The following is an 18,389-nucleotide window of genomic DNA, read 5'->3' on the forward strand; positions in this document are numbered from 1 at the left end:
TTTACACCGAACAAGTGCATCTCCTCATACCCCCGATAGCATAGGCATAGACGTATTTTATGTTTATAATATATAAATATTTAATTGTATAAATGATAAATAACTGTAGTACTTACAGTAGTATAGTTAATAATTTATAATTACTTATTACTTTATGCGAATTGATATTTAATATTGTTACTCCCGCCATCCCAGTCAGGTGAATTGGCGGCATATTCGAACTGATGATATCTAAGACCTCTTTGCTATCAGATGTTCGTCACGTCTTTGGTTTGTCCGTTACATTTTGTCACAACGGTGATTAAACAATATGACCAATGAGAACACGGCAATTCCACAATCGATTGCTTTCGGGAATTCGGAATAGTAATAATATGCTTATATGCGTAATGCGATTTCTTTTTCCGTGTTCTTAAAATATATACGTTTGGTGTTAAACTTGCTTACTTTACTTGCAACTGCCGATTACCCTAGCGGCTACACCAGACGGCATATTATAAATTTAATACAAGTTCGAAAACCCACATAAGTAAACTCACGTAGTCTTCGTAGTAATTATTTATCTTGACTGTGATATTTTTAGTCATACGGTTCATAATACTGTTTGTTTTTCTTTTGGAAACCAAACTCAACCGTCGTCCATCTCGCGCACCGTATATTGCGTTATTGTTCCGCAGCTCGTAAGTTATATATTATTATTAAACAATGGCCCAAAACGTCAATCCAAGACTCGAGGGTAGTTCTTCAAACTCTCCGAAACGGAGTGAAGATATGAATGACAGAATAGAATCAAATAAAGTCGTTCAAAGGTAATATCAATGATATTGAAAATGAGTAGTAGTTGACGTGTTACACATATTTTGATTTGGTCTCTATTAATGATTATTATGTTTTTGTTTTAGATTGCAAAAAGAATTAATGAGTTTGATGGTAAGTTCTACAACTTATGTTCTTTATTATTATTTTTTGTTTGCCATGTGCCTAATATATAACAACTTTACTAGAAATCAAAAATGTAATCTTAAGCTTAATATAGGTGTAGTTGTATATTGTGATTTATTATATCAGTACCTATTGTGTACATATTTTAAAGATAGAAAATTTTAAGAAACAATATCTGTCCTGGAATAAGAATGGCCTGGGATTCGGATTAAAGAGTTTTTGATGTTTTAAAAATTATTTTAACTGGTCAAATTTAACAATTGTGGCATTCCTTAAATAGCCATAATTCATATAAAATATAACAAAGCTAAATTGATGAAATGTACCAATTAATAGAGACAAGTAATTTATTTGTGTATTTAATAAAAAACTACCCATTTAAGAGACATGAAATTGATACTTCATAATTTGGGATAAAACTGTATCTTTAGTATTTGTACTGTGACACTTGTTGTTACTCGTATCCCATGTTAAACGAGTTGCACAGAATCCCTTTTCCCTCAGCTTATAGAAAATTAGACTATTAGTGTTTCATAACTATGCTTTATTGTATTCTGTGTTTTAAGTACATAGAGAAATACCTAATTAATGGTATCAAAATATAAAATACATATATTAATACATTCAATTCTATATGACACCGAGTTTTGAACAGTTATTTAATTCACTTTACTCATCGTGAATTTTAAAGAATAGAACCTACTCTTTCAACTTAATTGCCTCATCAAATTATTCCCGATTTTTTTTCAATAAATATGAGTGTACCATACACTAATATTTATAAGATTTGCTTGTTTAATCATTTCAGTATAATACAGTATATCTTATCTATTAGAAACTAATACTAAAATATATTTGGTTTATGACTTGTTAATTGTTATTGTGTTAGTGAATTATTTTATTTATGATGTATATTTTGGAGTTTCCCTAGTTCTTATATAAAACTATCTAATTAGTAATTACTATATCTATATTTGGGTGTATTAAATATTTATATTGTTGATTGTTAGAAAAAATCAATTATTATTTTACATAATTTATTTTACAATAATTATTCAGAATTATTCAGGAAAAAAAATTATTTTCATGTTTTACTGTTTTAGATGTCATGTGATGGATCAGTATCAGCTTTTCCAGATGGTGATAATCTCTTTAGATGGGTTGCCACAATAGTTGGACCTAAAGACACTGTACGTTTTTATTCATTATTAAATATGTATAGAAAAATAACTTTCAGTGTAATGTATCAATTTTTTTTTAGGTATATGAAAATTTAAAATATAAATTAAGTATGGAATTTCCGCGTGGCTATCCATATAAACCACCAACTGTTACTTTCTTAACTCCTTGTTTTCACCCCAATGTGGATTTTGCAAGTGGTTCCATATGCTTGGATATTTTAAAAGACAAATGGTCTGCTATGTATGATGTCAAAGCAATACTTATATCATTACAATCTCTTCTTGGAGGTAAATATATTTTGTTCATAAAATACCCAATGTTTGTTTTGCATATAATGTAGTATAAAGTAGAGTCCCAAGTATAATATGATGCCATACATAATAAAAAAACAATTAGAAATTATTGGTATTGGCGCATTAATTATAGGAATAAAATCTATTTAAAATGTCTTTACCCTATCATAATATGTATTTATCAATGTTGGTAAGGTTTAATTAATAATGTTTTAAAATGCCAAAGGATTATATCAATATATATTTTATTTCTTTGTGTAAACTAAAATGTAAGAAACTCAAATATTTACCCCTCGATATTTTTAACTATTATAATTTATAGAGTAAAGGTAGTTGTATTTTATTGTGGATCTTTTCAAATAACCGAGCCCTTCTTTTTGAAACTAATTTCTAACTTTTATTTTAAATGCTTATAACTTTTACAGAGCCAAATAACGAAAGTCCTTTAAACGTTAAAGCAGCACAATTATGGCCGAGACAAGAAGTTTTTAAAGCAACATTGTTAAGTACATACAAAGAGTCTGAATCAACATAATAGATTGTGTAATAGTGTACTAATCTCAACGACTAAATTGTTTATTGTTTAACTCATTTTTTTATATTTTCCTTTAATATGCAGTCATCTATAGGATTATTAATGTAAACTACTTTAATCAGACGTCAGAGAAGTATAATTATTTTCTGTAGTTTATTATACAATTTTATTCTCATTTCTCGTATTATATTACACTTTGGTTTACATGAAAATATGTACTTTTTACTTATCCTTTTTCTTACTATATATTAGATGTATAATCATATTCCTGCTTATTTAGGTATGAAACAAAACTATTTTATTTTTAATTTGTGACATGTTCATGGGATTTATATTATTTTTATTATTCATACGCCTACTTTTATCTGTTGTAAATTTGTAATAATATGTATTGTTTATTCTGGGTTTAATAAAACTAAAATTATAAAATATAATAATAATACATATGTCGAAATAAGTTATTGGTATCCAAACTATTTGTATAAATATTATTAATAGGTTTAAAATTTTATCAATATTCACCTAAATATTGAGGTGAGAAAATCCTGTTTCTATGAAAAGAGCTTATGTGTTGTTTGACTGAATATTTTTAATATTAATATTTATATTAGGTAAACAACAAATTTTTCGATTAAAAAAAAAAACAAAATATTCTTTGTGCTTAAACACTTAAATACACTATAAGGTAAGTTTCATTAAACAATGTATACAAAAACGAGTTGTATTAAAACTTTAAAAGACAAAATATTAGCTGTTTCAAAAATACCATCGGGGTTGACCAGTCTTGACCTATCAAATAGTTGATAAAAATATTACTTTCCCTTGTTAAAGAACGAGTTATTTATTTTATACTAGATCATTTTTCACCATTTTTCACCAATAATATCCATCAAAAATTTCAATGATATGCAAAAAAAATACTTTTTAAGCTCCTAGTTTCCAGTTAGCAATCAAGCTCTACTATCGTTTTTACTACTTAAATAGATACATATTTTCTCATCAAAAAATATATTTTGTAAGGAAAGCAGTTGGCTCCAGTGATATGAAGAAACATCGATAATTGTGAAACCGGGGATATTTTTAAGTGGATGTTGTATTATTTATTTTATATTATTGCAATCATTTTTATAACAATAAAAATTATAGGTGATCCAAATAAAAACTTACTACTGAGTATTTGTAAAAAACGTGTTTTACGCTATTTTTAGACATAGTAAAATAGATACAAACGCATATTATTAAATTTAAGATCTTTTAAGGTTATTTTTTTGTTGCTAAGCCAAACGATTTTAATAAAATAAAACTAAGTAGTAAGTACAATACGTAACGGTTATTTTAGGAGTACATTTTTGACAACTAGAAAATTAGGAATTTTTCCTTTTTACCGGGTACACTTTATTTTAACGTACGTTTTAGGTATGGTATAAATTATGGTTGGGCCAGCATTTGGCGATCGGGCTTAGTTTTGAAATTATGGCTAATTAGTATTTTCGTGGTCACCCGCTCTGACAAATAAAATCGTTAACTCTACCCGCTACGTAAAACCGCCCTAGATGGGTCTTGGACTTCAAAACTAAATCGGACCGCCAAATTCATACTTCACCACCGTTTTCGGCATGCTAACTACATTCCGGTAACGAATCAAAAGTGTAGGGCGTCCGGTAAAACAGGAATATATTATAAAAAAAAATTGTAGAAAATTCAAAAAAGGAATTATTTTCTTATGAAGTTTTGGTGGAAATTCGATCGCGATTTTCGGGTATTTTGAAGACTCGTACTCTCGTGCCGGACTGGGCAGACCACCACAGATCAAGCGCAACCATAATTCAGTCGGTGGCCGAACCGTTAAATAAATGAACTCGAAATAAAATCGCCGCGGAGGGCGGACAGCGCACTGGAAACGGTCGGCGGGCTGCGGGTAACCGGATTCTTGGAAACCGCGTTGGTCCAAGGATGTTAGACAGCGCGCGGCGATCTCATACAAGGTCTCTGGATGTGGGTAATGATTTTTACAGATGATACAGAAAACTCGGTCCGGCGCGGTTGAGTGGGGGTCCGGGCGGAGTGCGTGAGCTCCGTGAACCCATCGTACAGCCTACGGGGCACGCCGCGCCGGCTCGCGCCGCCCGCCCACCCCGCTACCCTAAACCGCGGTTAATCGAGGAGCTCGCGTCGTTTCCCGTTGGCGATAATACGGCGACCCGTACTGTGGCCGTACAGTCGCACTCTCGAAATCTCGTCTCTTTTCGCGACCGGAGCCGAAGACGCAACATGTGCTTTTCGGCACTCTCGATCGATCGACTTATTATTCCGTCGTAGACAGTTGTAGTTATTTGCTAAAAGAAAAAAAAAAAAATTCTTCTCTAACCTCTCCGAAGTAAGTAATCGGGTGTACCATTGCGCTTATGCGTGTGCCTGCGACGGTGTTGTGTGTGGTTTTGGATGCAATGGACTTTTGCGTTCATTATACTACACTTCACGGTAGTTGTCACTATGGTTATACCCTGTGTGGTACAATTAATTGAGCTCGTCGCTATTATTGTCGTAATATAAATGTTATTTTTATTCCGCATTTACACTAGATCCCGAGCTTGAGTGTTTCTGGTATACCTAATTATATATTACACCTCTATCTTTAATACGTATATTTCGAGAAAAATGGAACACAACAACAAACACGCACAGACCAACGGCTTCTTGCCAAGTATGTATTAAAACGTTATACTTATAATAATAATTATTTATTATCAACGAAAAAAAGAATAATAAACTAACAGATTTATATGTTTACGAGAGTATATTTTTTGCCTGTGACAACCAAATTAAATATTAGTAGGTAGGTAACTATTTATTTTATTTTTCTATCGAACCAATATTGCAACCAGAAAATATAAGCAAAACAAATATTTATTCTTTTAGAAAAAATGCATGAGTGATACAATACTACCCTCCGGTTCTTGAACTCTGGGATAAAAAGTACCTAGCATTGAATCCTCCTTATTAAACTTCTCTCTGCCTATCGAAATCAGTTCAAAATCAGTCATTTTGAATGTGCAGACAAACACTTAAATTGTATTTATTTGTATATGTAAATAATTAGGGTTATAAAATAATAAAAATTTTAAATTGATAATTGATAAAAAATTTAATTTGAAGAAACTTAAAGGATTAAAGTTGTCTGTGTACCTATTAATGCACAAAGTTAATACCTGGTTAATTGGTTAAATTATCACTGAATTAGGACATTTTTTAGTTAAATAGTAGGTATGTGTTTTTAATACATTCAATTTTCAAAGTTACAACAGAATCAAAGTACGAATATATAAATTATTTAAATTGTTTATTATACCTAATATATAAATGAATTTATTGTACCTAATAACAAGTTACAAATTAATTTATGATTGTGAATAATCTATATCATAATGTAATATAATGTACCTATACTTTCATACAATTTACTTGGTTGTTGTAAACTTTCTGAATAACTTAAAGCATGAAGATTATGTAGGTAGGTATTGTATAAATTTAACATTTATGATTTTTATGTGGTTATCTTATGTTGTAAGTTTCAAATTACCATAATACTTCATTATCTTTAATTTCCTAGCCCTTTATAAAAAATATTCATATATATTAACATTTGAATTAAAAAATCTACGAATTTATATCAATCAAGAAATTAAAGCAAGGTGTACATGAATGAGGATTAGATAGGTTGATACCCGATAATGTTACAATAGATAATTTATTTCATGTGTTGAATCTATATATCTTAATTTAGTAAATACTTGGATGTAATGTAAAAGTTTAACATATTTATTAATCATCCCAATAAGTAATAAAAATTAAAATATATAAATTAAGTTCTACATATTATATTTCTTTTATGATCTTTTTTTTTCTAGTGAACATCTTAGTTTTGTTTTATGTGGCTATTGTGATTGAAGAACAGGATTGAAAATAATTAAATATTTTTACTTCAGACAAACACGAAATATGTCTTGTAACAAACTTTTGAGATTCTTAGTTAATGCCCTGTATTAGTAGAATAATCCTAATGGTTTTACAATTATGAGGTTTTATTAGTATGATATTTGAATACACAAATGTTCCACCAAAACAAGATCACAAAGAATTATAGTGTCGTGTAAAACCATATGAAGATGTCATGCATGATATTTCTTATTTTTTAAAGAAACTTAGTCTCATTGACTAGGGCTATACTTTTTTTTTTTTTGTTATTAAAGGATTTTTATTCAATCTGTTACAATAAAATAGAACAATAAGAACAATTGATGAATTAAATAAAAATGAAATAAATAAAAATAAATAACGACAGATTAGACTGAGTGTAGAGGCCTCCCAGCGGAGGTACTACGACATGAGAGAGGGCTATACTTAATAGTTAATTCATAAATTATTATATGATAACATAATATGACACAAGATTTATTTTGCTTTGTGAATCCGGTCTCCTTAAATTATAGTTTGTTTTATAGCCAATTTTTTGGATATATATTTATGGGGAAATTGAAAAAAAGTATTCAGAGTAAATGTATATTACTAAGTTTCATATAAAAAATATTAATTTTATGATTTCTGGTTAAACCAAGTTGTTGCATGTAGCCACATCATACTGTGCATTACTTAATGCATTATATCAATACTAAAAATAATAAATTCTAAACTATACACAATAGTATAAAAAACATATTACACTGAAAATAAAACTGTATCTATTGAAATTTAATTTGTATTGTAATTTATAATAATGTAGGATTGTGATATTGTTGTTTTAGTTGACTAAGCATATCAATTAGTTTAAAATACTACTTTGACCTTAATAATATTTATAATGATTATTACGCGAATCACTATTTTCTAGCGTTGTGTTATCATACAGCACAAGTTATAATTTGTACTTATTAAATATATTTAAATTCAAACCTTGAATAATGTATGTTATGAACAGTATTTCATAGTTTAATTTGGTTTAAGTGTCAACAATTTGCACTGCAATTTATTTTTTACAAATGGCTAATGGCATAATTCAATTCATTGGAATTTATCAATTTGTAGCCTGTTCTGTAGTGCATATAAACAACATAAGTAATAATTCTTAATATAATAATTCGATTACAGCAGTTATATCCATTTTAAATTTAACTTTCAAACGATTTTAAATAATTTGGACAGTGGGTAATACTTTTGAACTTGTAATTTTTATAATTTTCAATATGATTCTGATTTCTAATCAGAAAATTCAAAATTTGTATTTTATAAAGGTAAACGTGAACTACGAACACCATTCACCACATCAAATCCATTTTTATATGGTATTGTGTTTATACCTTTAATGGTCGAATAAGGGGGTTCACAACTCGTCGTGTCGTGTTCTGTATGTGTAATACATGGTAACAAAAAGTTGGTCACACGTTACCTGTAAGCAGAATACTATTTTAAACTCAAAACGACACTGCGAGTTGTGAACCTGACTTTATACTGTAAACTGTATAGTAAATAGTGTCATACATTATATCTAGGATGATGTAATCTATGGTAGTGTACCCCTATAATCTATTTATAATTAAAACTATGTATTTAAAATTTAAATGTTGTTCCGAAATAGTGAAATCGGAACAACTCAAATTTATTCAACGACCAAATTTCATCAAATCTATTTACCTTATTTCGTTAAAAATAGACAGGAATTCTGGTGTCTCCGTATTTTTAATATTTTTCCATTCATCCGAGAATTTACAAGGTTTTATCCTGCCCAGCAAAATGTCCCCTCACGAAATTCGGTCCCGATCTCGTGTCAAATAATAATAAGTATAACGTAACAGTACCTACTATAATGATATTTTTTATTTCTTTATAACTAGAAAAATTCTCTGCAAATAGTTGAACAATTATAAATGATGTTCGTGGAAAGGTGTTTTAGTATTTCTAGAAGGAATTATGTTACCATGCATATTAAGGTCTATTTAAAGACTATTAAGCCGGATCCAAGTTATTCGTGTTGTGGCATTTGATTATTTGAATAACAATTCCTTATTCCTTTGATTTATGTCAAAATATCAACGATCTGGGCAAATACCAAATACCTACATAATTAACAAATATATGATTACACGCTATTCAGATATTACTATATATAGTATACAATATTTTAGATCTATTTTTGGAATAAAATGCCCAATTTTTAATTTTACAATGATGAATAACAACAAAAGTCGGTTATCGTCTTAGTTTATATCAAAACAAAACTATCGTTACTTAACATTTTGAACTTGTGAATGCATTTGTATGTATATAGGTACTACTTTTTATAATATTAATTATTATCTTGAATGGTGTAATAGATACTAAAAACAACTAAACTAGGTTACATTTTATGCACTATTTTGTGTTATATAGTGATGTTTTGAGCGATTGCATAAAATATAAATGTTTTATATTTAATGGTTGTTTACTCATGTCATTTTGACTAAAAATGTAGGTCTCTTATAGTATCAATGTACATTATCACCGTCTAAAATGGGATGCTACATAAGCACATAACAAATTTACTTTTGGTTGGACCAACACTGTTCCATTGTAGACTGTAGTCATTGACGATTGACCTATAGGCTATTATAATAATTCTAGTTTTATCAAACAATTTAAATGTGAGAATATTATATCTGCTGAGATTTTTATATTTTAATGTTACGTTGTACAATATGTTTAGTTGTCAGATATTAAACATATTAATATATTATTACATAATATTAATTTAAATTTAATTAATTATTGATTGGGAACTGATATTAGATACTTTTATTTATCCAATATTAGGAACGTACATGATAAGCATATTAATTTTTCCATATCTTACTATAGTGACTTCTTAAAATACAATTTGCCGGTACGATATTATTGTATATGAAAAAAAACAAAATATGCTAATATGTATTAACCCGTTGCCCGATGTATTTACTTTTAAGAAGTCTAAACAATGTATAGTCAATACTTCGACGGTGATTTTATTATTATTATTGACCTATCTACCTATTTTTAAATATTTTTTTTAGACTGTAAATGTTCAATTGATAATATGTTGGAAGTTGGTGGATTTGAGTGCGTCATTCGAAAATCAATAAAACGTTTATATACATAAACATAAAATAAATATATGTATTATTAATTTAATTTAAACTAGTCACGATATTGAGGTACAAGGTCAATATCGAATAAGCAGATAAAATATTAAGTAAATCCAATAGGTATTACATCAGGGTATCTATAACTTTAGAGGAAGAAGAGGGACAAGTCAATTTGTGCGCCTCACCTATCGTTTAAATCAAGGTTATTCCCTTAACCCCACTACTTTTTTTTTTATTGTAGTGCTTCTGTCAAATCAATTCATCAACCCTTGTATAGTCGTGTATTGGTGCCATTAAAGTATATGTAGTTTACATTTTCAAATAAATAGTAATCGGGTCGCTATGGTATCATTTTTTTACATCAACAAACTTAATGTTATAATTGTTGTGACTATTGATGCATTAAAAATATAGCTTTAATTATGTTCAGAAATTAACCATCTATATTTCTTGTTTGAAAGAAGATTTCTTTGTTATATTTTAATTATATAAATAGTATACAATTATTAAGTTAGATTTGTAGTTATCTTTAAAAGTTTTCAAGGGTCCTTGTTACTCGTTAATATTTGTTTTTCAACTTATGATACGTCATATCTCTTACTTAAAATAGTTAATTCATGGTCAATTAAAATTTTTTTTAAATGTTATTTTGCAAAGTGTGTAGGTGTAGGTATCTTACATACAACATAATATGAACATAAATTATATTTTGTGAACTTTTCGTTTACGTGACTAAATAGCTATATATTTATTTGAATATTAATGGGTGAATATTTATAACATATAGAAAGTTAAATAAATTATTATCTATTTAAATTTTGAAAATAAGTTAGGTTAAGTTTTTATTAGTTACCTATATTGAATTATTTGAATTTTAGATGGGCATAATAACATCGACAAAGTTGCAGCAGGCAAAAATATGAGTCCCGATTTAAATGGCTGTGATACAGGAGCTATGTTTGTGATGGAAGACGAAGATCATCAAACGGTATTACTAAATTCACTTAACATGATGCGCAAAAGTCGAACATTTTGTGATGTTATATTAAATGTAAGTTAAATCATTGATTATGACTGTTAAACTTATTGGGTCTAGTAAAGTTAATTATACTTTTAATTAAAATTTGAGTACTTTAGATTGACATAATTTATGCAATTAAGAACAAATAATATAATATTAGATTGGTAAATTTAAAAGATTGGTTTATTGAAAATTTACTATGGGAATTTTAGTTTTTCATTAAATAAATTATTTTGTAATTTGTGGGTTGGATGGGAAGTGTTGACTATTTTGAAACGTAGACCGACCACCATGAGTGTGTGTAGGTGGGAAATTGCGAGTTACACGGTCACCGTGCTGTGTTGGCCAGCTCGAGTCGGTTTCTGATGGAGATGTTTAGCACTGATGATGAAGAAAAGAAAGGTTCACAGCGAGAAGCAATAACAACATATACACTGAATGCCACTGGTCCACTCAGCGATTGTTCTGCTGTTGAGAAGCTCGTCGAATACACCTACACATCTCGGTAACGCATTGTCGCTACCATTTATTTATCTAACTCTAACAGCATTACCTTCTTGATGTCTATGTAGAAACATGCAAACTTAATGTGATTTAAATACTGTATTAAAATAAAATCATCAGTATGTTTTCCTTATAATAACTTACACTATTTTGAGTTTTGCACAAATTTAAGATAGTGAAAAAATAATCCCTAAAGGCATATTATACCTAATAATTTTTTTTAACCTTTCAGTATAAATATTGAATAATTTTAATATTTATTAAATAATAATTAATTGTGCATAATATATAATATTAGGGATTGAGAAAGCTATTTTTTGGTTTGCATACCAATGTGAACAAAAAGTTTTTTTATTATCTAACATGAATGGTTTTATTGATATTATTTTAATTATTTAAAAAAAGTATTAAAATGATAAAACCTTATCAAATATTTTTTTTTTTAGTTTAAAATAATATATAAAACATTTTTATTCATTCAAATAAGTAATATTCTCAGCAATAATATATTGACATTTGTAATAAAATGCAGTAAGATGGGTGTTGCATGTTTAAATACATTACTTAATTTTTGCTTTCAATTAAATCATTTAAATGTTTTTATTTAATTTAATAACATATACCTTTCCAATGCTATAAAACAATCTGTGCTTGGGTATCTTCCACTGTCCTAAATAATCATGGTTCATGTTAATTTTTTACTTTTAAGGTATTAAAAATTACACTAAGAATAGATTTTTATTGATTCATCTTTATGTTTTTCAGTCTGGAAGCAAATGTTTATCAAGTAAAATCAATATTTCAAGCAGCCTGTTACTTAAAAATGGACCGTATTGCAAAAGAGTTGGCTCGTTTTATGATGAAATACTTAACTGTTGATAATTGTATTGAGATACGTTCTCTTCCTTGTATATCAACAAGCATATCGTTTGTTAACCAAGTTAACTCATTTATATCAGCACAAGTAAGCCTAATACTGCTAAAAATAATTAATTGTCATTACATTTAGAATATCTCTAACTTTACATTTTAGATGAAAGAGATTGCTGAAACTTCAACTTTCCTTTCATTGCCATGCATACAAATAGAAATTTTAAGTCAAACAAAACAAGAGATGACTTTGAGTACAGGTGATTCTGTATCTCAGTTAGTATTAGATTGGATTAAACGTTGTTATGATGAGAATGAACCGGCAACATTCTTTAATGGTCTTATGGAAAAAGTAAAGTATTAAAATTAAGTATTTGGATTAATTTTAAATCGTAATTATTTGTTTGTTTAGACGTATATGTTATACTTGGCATTAGACAACATATTGCAGGATTGTTCAGAACTTCCGTCTGGAGAGTTAAGTGATACTGAAATTGTACAGGATTATAAAAAATTATCCAAGAAAACAACATCTATTCCTAAGGTACATAATAATATTAAATTATTAAATATGTAATTTATAAATAACTTCATTATTATGTCCTCCATAACATTTGTATACTTTAGACTAGACGTAAAGGTCAAATACAACCGGCTAAATCTAGAGTTTTGATATGCAACCGAGAAATGCACGAACGAAGAGAAAGTTTTATTGATAGTGATTGGACTATACTTGGTGTTACTTGTGTTGGAGGTAGTTATTTATTCTTTTATCTATCATAGTAGTATCATAAATCTTACTGTTATTTATTTTGTGTTTAGAACATACTTTTTCTGCTCTGGGCTCACTAAAAGGTCAATTATGTTCTTTGAGCATAAAATTAAAACTAAATGTATCTATGTTATCAAATCCACCTTCTACTCAACCATCACCATTGCACAGCCGAGCTGAGTCGCAAGAATCATTGCCAGATCTTTATTGTGCTTTAGCTCTCATGACATCTGGGAAATGTGCTATTGGTTGTGCTAATTTTAACAACAATCTTTTAGTATGTGGAGGTTATGATCGAACTGAATGTATAAAAAATGTAGAGTCTTATGATCCTGAACAAAATGTTTGGGAAACTTTTGAACCCATGTGTGAAGCACGTGGGCGATTTAATATAGCAGTATTGAATAACAAAGTATATGCAGTTGGAGGATGCAATGGAACAACAGAATTATCTACAGTTGAATGTTATGATATGATTAAAAAAAAGTGGATTCCTGTGACTTCCTTACCACTTGCTCGATCAAACACTGGTAAATAATATTTTTGATGTCGTACAAATTGTTTGAAGTTACCCAAGATATGTATATAATTTTTTAGGTGTTTGTGAACTGAATGGTAAAATATATTGCATTGGTGGATGGAATGGTCAAGTCGGAATTAAACAGAGTGATGTCTATGATCCAAATACAAATAAATGGACTAGTATTGCTCCATTGCAAACAGGTAAGGTTGACTAAAATACAGTGATTAATAAAAAATTATATGTAATACAAATTTTAAACCAATTAGGAAGAAACCAAGCAGGTGTATGTGCAATGAATGGTAAAGTATATGTTGTTGGTGGTTGTGATACTTGGAATTGTTTAAACACTGTCGAGTGTTATGATCCAGAGACAAATTCATGGTCATTTATTAAACCAATTATTACACCTAGACGTGGTTGTGGACTTGCGCATATCAAAGGTCAACATTAATTTTTTTATTATAAATCTTGCTCATTCAACCAAAAACTAAATTCATATAATAATATATTTATTATATTTTTACAGGAAAATTATATGTTGTTGGTGGTTCTGACGGAACTCAATCACTAGCTACTACTGAAATGTATGATCCAAACGAAAGAGTGTGGATTCCAGGTCCAAACATGATAACACCCCGTGCTAATGTAGGAGTTGCTGTGGTTGGGAATAGATTGTAAGCTGTTGGGGGTTTCTCTGGTAATTATTAATACATTTTAAAACATTTATGTTACTTGGTGTCATTATTTTTAATTTTTTTTTTTTAGGTAAAAAATTCTTGAATAGTATTGAATTTTTGGATGAATCCATGGATGAATGGACCAGATTTAGCCCAAGAAATAACTGTTCAAAATCAGCATCTCCACTTCCAACAACTGATACAGTCTGTAATTTTAATGATTGTGAATTTTTAAATGGTTCTTCTAATGGTATCTCAGAGTAAATTAAAGAAAAGAATTTTTTTTTATACATACATATATATTTTTTTTTCAAACATTTTGTATTTAAATAATATTTATTTTAACAGTGTTGTTCTTTTACAACGCTCACAGTGAATTCCCTATCTGACCCGTCTTTAGGGATAACTCTGGAAAATTTTATAATACCTAAAACTGCTGACCAATCTTACACTATCGCTATTTTTTATTGAAAAAAAAAGTATTTTCTTATTTTTTTTACCTAACACATAATTTATAATCTTATACATTTCTCAGTAAATCTATAAAATATAATATTTAATAGTTATTACTAAGAATAATTACAGTGAATAAGGAAGAATTCAATATGCCTTTAAATTAATTCTTTACCTTTTTTTTATCCCATTCAATATCCCATTACAAAATATTAATTAATAATACCATGTGTATTCACATGGATAATGCAATAATATGTAAATTAAGTTCAAGTTATCGTCAATTTGTATTAGCCAAAAAAAATATTAAAATATTGAACACTGTCACCAGTCTTAAATACCTTGATAAATAATATATATGTGTGACTATGGATAGTTATGAATTTTTAGATATTAGTAATTATTATATTTAAGAACCAAGTTTCAACTGTGAATTGGCTATTTACCAAATAATTTATATTAAACCAGCAATTTAAATAATGAATATATTTACACTATGGTCGAGTACTTACTCAAAGTGACAAATGTTTGATGATTTAAAATAATTATCTTGAACACAATAACTTAGGCCACGACCTTATTTCAAGAATAAAACATCTTGGGAAATGTAAATCCTAAGAGGTTAAAATGAAATTTAAAATACTATTTTACTTTATTATTTGTTCTTAGTATTTTATCGTTTTATTGTAATGGACTCAGGAAAAAATACATTTAAAATATATTGAACACAAATATTGTTACTAAGAAACAAAAAAACTTTGATGTATTAATTGTTCAGAAACATCACTTGGTTTAGTTCCTGAATGTATTTTATTATTTAACAAATAGTTGATTTTAAGCAATAAATATAATAACAGAATTTACTATGTTAATGATTGTCAAACAATTGTATATTTTTTTTTATTTGATTGGTTTCAAAAACCTAAAAAGTTAAGAATAAAGTGAAATGTGTTTAATTATTACTTTGTTTTAATATGAGAATAAAATAATGTCTGCATCCTCATACTTATTTTTATGGTTATCCGGACTCGGAAATAGTGAGTATGTACTAGGTATAGTACCTGTATTATTTTTAAAATTGTAAGAAAATCAGTATATGAGGTATATTTTCATTGGGAAAATTCCCTCCTGATAAGACACAGAATAACCACAGAATAGATAATATATTGGTAATCAATAAAGATTTACATATAAGTCCCCCTTGAGTCAATTATTTTATTATTTATGCTGATATGTTTTTATTAGTTATTTCATACTGGAGCTATATTACTTTTTTTTAAATACAGATTTTGGGGAAAAGCTAAGGAGGTTTGATCATAGCATTTAGAAAAATTCCTATTTATTATTTATGCTGACAGTGTTAAGTAACTTATCACACAAAAATCTTGTTTTTTTACTTAAATAATTGACTGTAATAAAAGTAACAAATATTAAGGTACTGGGCACTATAGGTGTAAACTGGAGATGTTATGAGGGGGAAATTGCTCCCCATTTTTAAAATAGTAAGGGGGGCAAAATTTTTTCTTTAAACATTTTATTTATTTAAATTATTTTGGGTTCTTTGTTATATTTTATATGTACCTATATATGAATAAAAAAAAAACCAATACATTCAATACTCTTGATTCAAATTAAATTTAATTGTTGACTTTAATTCCATTAAAAATATTTACCAAAGTGCTTGATTTTTGATAAACTATTAAAAGCACTAAAAACTTTAAATACGCTCTTATAATCAAAAACATGTCCCAAAATGAACCCAAAAAAGTCAAAATATATTTTTTTTAAAGTTCCCTGGGGCTTTATTATTTAAATGACCCAAAGGTCTTTATAAATATGTTGACCAATTATATATATTTCACATATATATATATATATGTATATATTTTACTAGTTGATGGAGTCACTCCAAATGAAGTGGCTCCTGCCTAATCTAAAATTTTTAACTAAGTTGTTTGGTTTTAGACGCTTAAGATGTCAGATGTCCTTGAAGTTGTCTAATAATTTGATGGCCAATGGATTGACATGGTGATCTAGTGTCATCTCCTGTTTGCTAGCAAACCTTTGGATTTTGTCTGCCATGTAATCAGCATTATGTCGCGTTGAATTGTATTTTTTCTTTCCAACCGGTAGACTGCAGTGCTGGTCCGAAGGGCAATGTTTTGACAGTGTTGCATTACAATTACATCAATGTTAGACTTACTAGCTGGTCTTACTTCTTTTGAGCTTTGGTTTTCAGCTGGCTATTTTCAAGTCCGTCCAATTCCTCATTTAATTTTGTTAATACTGGCATAACGTCAGATAACGACTGTACATTATTTTTGTTGTGTATGGGTTTGAGTCAGTGGACCCTTACAATTTTTGTTCGAAGAATTAGCCATCTGTGCAAAAGAGACTTCTTCAGTGACTGTTTTCACAGGATTTTGTTGTATTCTTTGTACTGCTGTAGTTTTTTTTTAGGTTAGTTTTTTCTTCTGGATTTTTATAGGTGATGCATCCTATGACCTTTCCAATTTGCGCTTTATCCTTCACCACAGTTTGCGCATTTCACCTTTGATTTTTTAGACTTAAAGCAATTTAGCGAAGTGTATCCTTCTGTCACTTTAGTGTTTTAAAACAGTAGTTTTGAGTGTGACAAATTTTTGCATTTTGGCACTTCTTTTTTCCTTGGAGATTCCACTTTTATAATATGATAGGTACCTAGCACACATTTTTTATATCATAAAATATGTCTGCTGTTTGCTTGTGGCTCCCAATCCAAAATGAAGAATGGAAGACTTACAGTTGTTTGATCACTAAACTTCTTGTTAGGGTCGACTTTTTTAAAAATTTTAATGTTCGTAACATTATGTACCAGATGGCCTTGTTTAGATAATTCGATTTTATTGTCACAGAGGTCAGTTTCAGGGTGTAATGTCGTAAATATACGTATACATGTAACTGCCCAACTTACGGCAGATTCACCCTTACAATGTTATGCTGTTTATTTGCAAATTTTATACTTAAGTTACATTAATTGAGAATCCGGCATTTATGCTGTTTACTTGTTGATACTGAATAATTTTACTTTTAATTAATGGTAATCAAGGTAATATGTTGATAATCTATGGATATAGATGACTTTATTTAAATATACATTTTATTAGGAGTATCACTTCTTTTTCTCAGAATTGAATAAAAAAATTACAAATGAGATATCAAGCATTTTTCCTAGTTTTATTCAAATAACATTAAAATACTATGTTACTTTATGACGTTATTAGGTAGGTACATCATAACTTCCTTTGAAATTATATTGTTACTTCAACAATAGAAATTAATGAGATTCCACTTCAATTAGTAATAAGTAGTAATGCTGCTGATTGTCAACTAGAAAAAAAAATGTATGAAAGTAATGAGTTTACAAAAATTCAATAATTGAACGTGTTTTATAAACATCAAAAATACTCTGTATTGTGGTAACGGA

The 18,389-nt window shown here is 28.5% G+C and overlaps 2 protein-coding genes across 2 annotated transcripts; both read left to right on the top strand.

The window, feature by feature from the left end:
* The first annotated feature begins 353 nt into the window (after positions 1-353).
* Positions 354-3,162, top strand: LOC111037754 (probable ubiquitin-conjugating enzyme E2 C). The gene is made up of 5 exons (XM_022320502.1): positions 354-809; positions 903-930; positions 2,046-2,132; positions 2,204-2,411; positions 2,843-3,162. The coding sequence occupies exons 1-5, from the start codon at positions 706-708 to the stop codon at positions 2,950-2,952; spliced, it is 537 nt and encodes a 178-aa protein (XP_022176194.1). The 5' UTR covers positions 354-705; the 3' UTR covers positions 2,953-3,162.
* A 1,980-nt stretch (positions 3,163-5,142) lies between these two features.
* On the top strand, positions 5,143-15,880 carry LOC111037755 (influenza virus NS1A-binding protein-like). The gene is made up of 13 exons (XM_022320503.1): positions 5,143-5,329; positions 5,535-5,656; positions 10,982-11,154; positions 11,430-11,629; positions 12,394-12,592; positions 12,662-12,850; positions 12,911-13,042; positions 13,126-13,252; positions 13,321-13,800; positions 13,868-13,993; positions 14,060-14,233; positions 14,320-14,490; positions 14,559-15,880. Exons 2-12 carry the CDS (start codon positions 5,611-5,613, stop codon positions 14,469-14,471), a joined length of 1,998 nt encoding a protein of 665 aa, XP_022176195.1. The 5' UTR covers positions 5,143-5,329; positions 5,535-5,610; the 3' UTR covers positions 14,472-14,490; positions 14,559-15,880.
* Positions 15,881-18,389: the final 2,509 nt, after the last annotated feature.

This window comes from Myzus persicae, unplaced genomic scaffold (genome assembly GCF_001856785.1).
Source record: "Myzus persicae strain clone G006 unplaced genomic scaffold, MPER_G0061.0, whole genome shotgun sequence".
Classification (NCBI taxonomy): Eukaryota; Metazoa; Arthropoda; class Insecta; order Hemiptera; family Aphididae; genus Myzus; species Myzus persicae.

Excerpts from the sequence above, each read along its gene's own strand:
- LOC111037754 (XM_022320502.1), top strand. The coding sequence starts at position 706 with ATGGCCCAAAACGTCAATCCAAGACTCGAGGGTAGTTCTTCAAACTCT. Across the intron at positions 810-902 it reads TCAAATAAAGTCGTTCAAAG|ATTGCAAAAAGAATTAATGA; the intron begins GTAATATCAATG and ends TTTTTGTTTTAG. Across the intron at positions 2,412-2,842 it reads ATTACAATCTCTTCTTGGAG|AGCCAAATAACGAAAGTCCT; the intron begins GTAAATATATTT and ends TAACTTTTACAG.
- LOC111037755 (XM_022320503.1), top strand. The coding sequence starts at position 5,611 with ATGGAACACAACAACAAACACGCACAGACCAACGGCTTCTTGCCAA. Across the intron at positions 11,630-12,393 it reads GAATACACCTACACATCTCG|TCTGGAAGCAAATGTTTATC; the intron begins GTAACGCATTGT and ends TATGTTTTTCAG. Across the intron at positions 13,253-13,320 it reads TGGTGTTACTTGTGTTGGAG|AACATACTTTTTCTGCTCTG; the intron begins GTAGTTATTTAT and ends TTTTGTGTTTAG.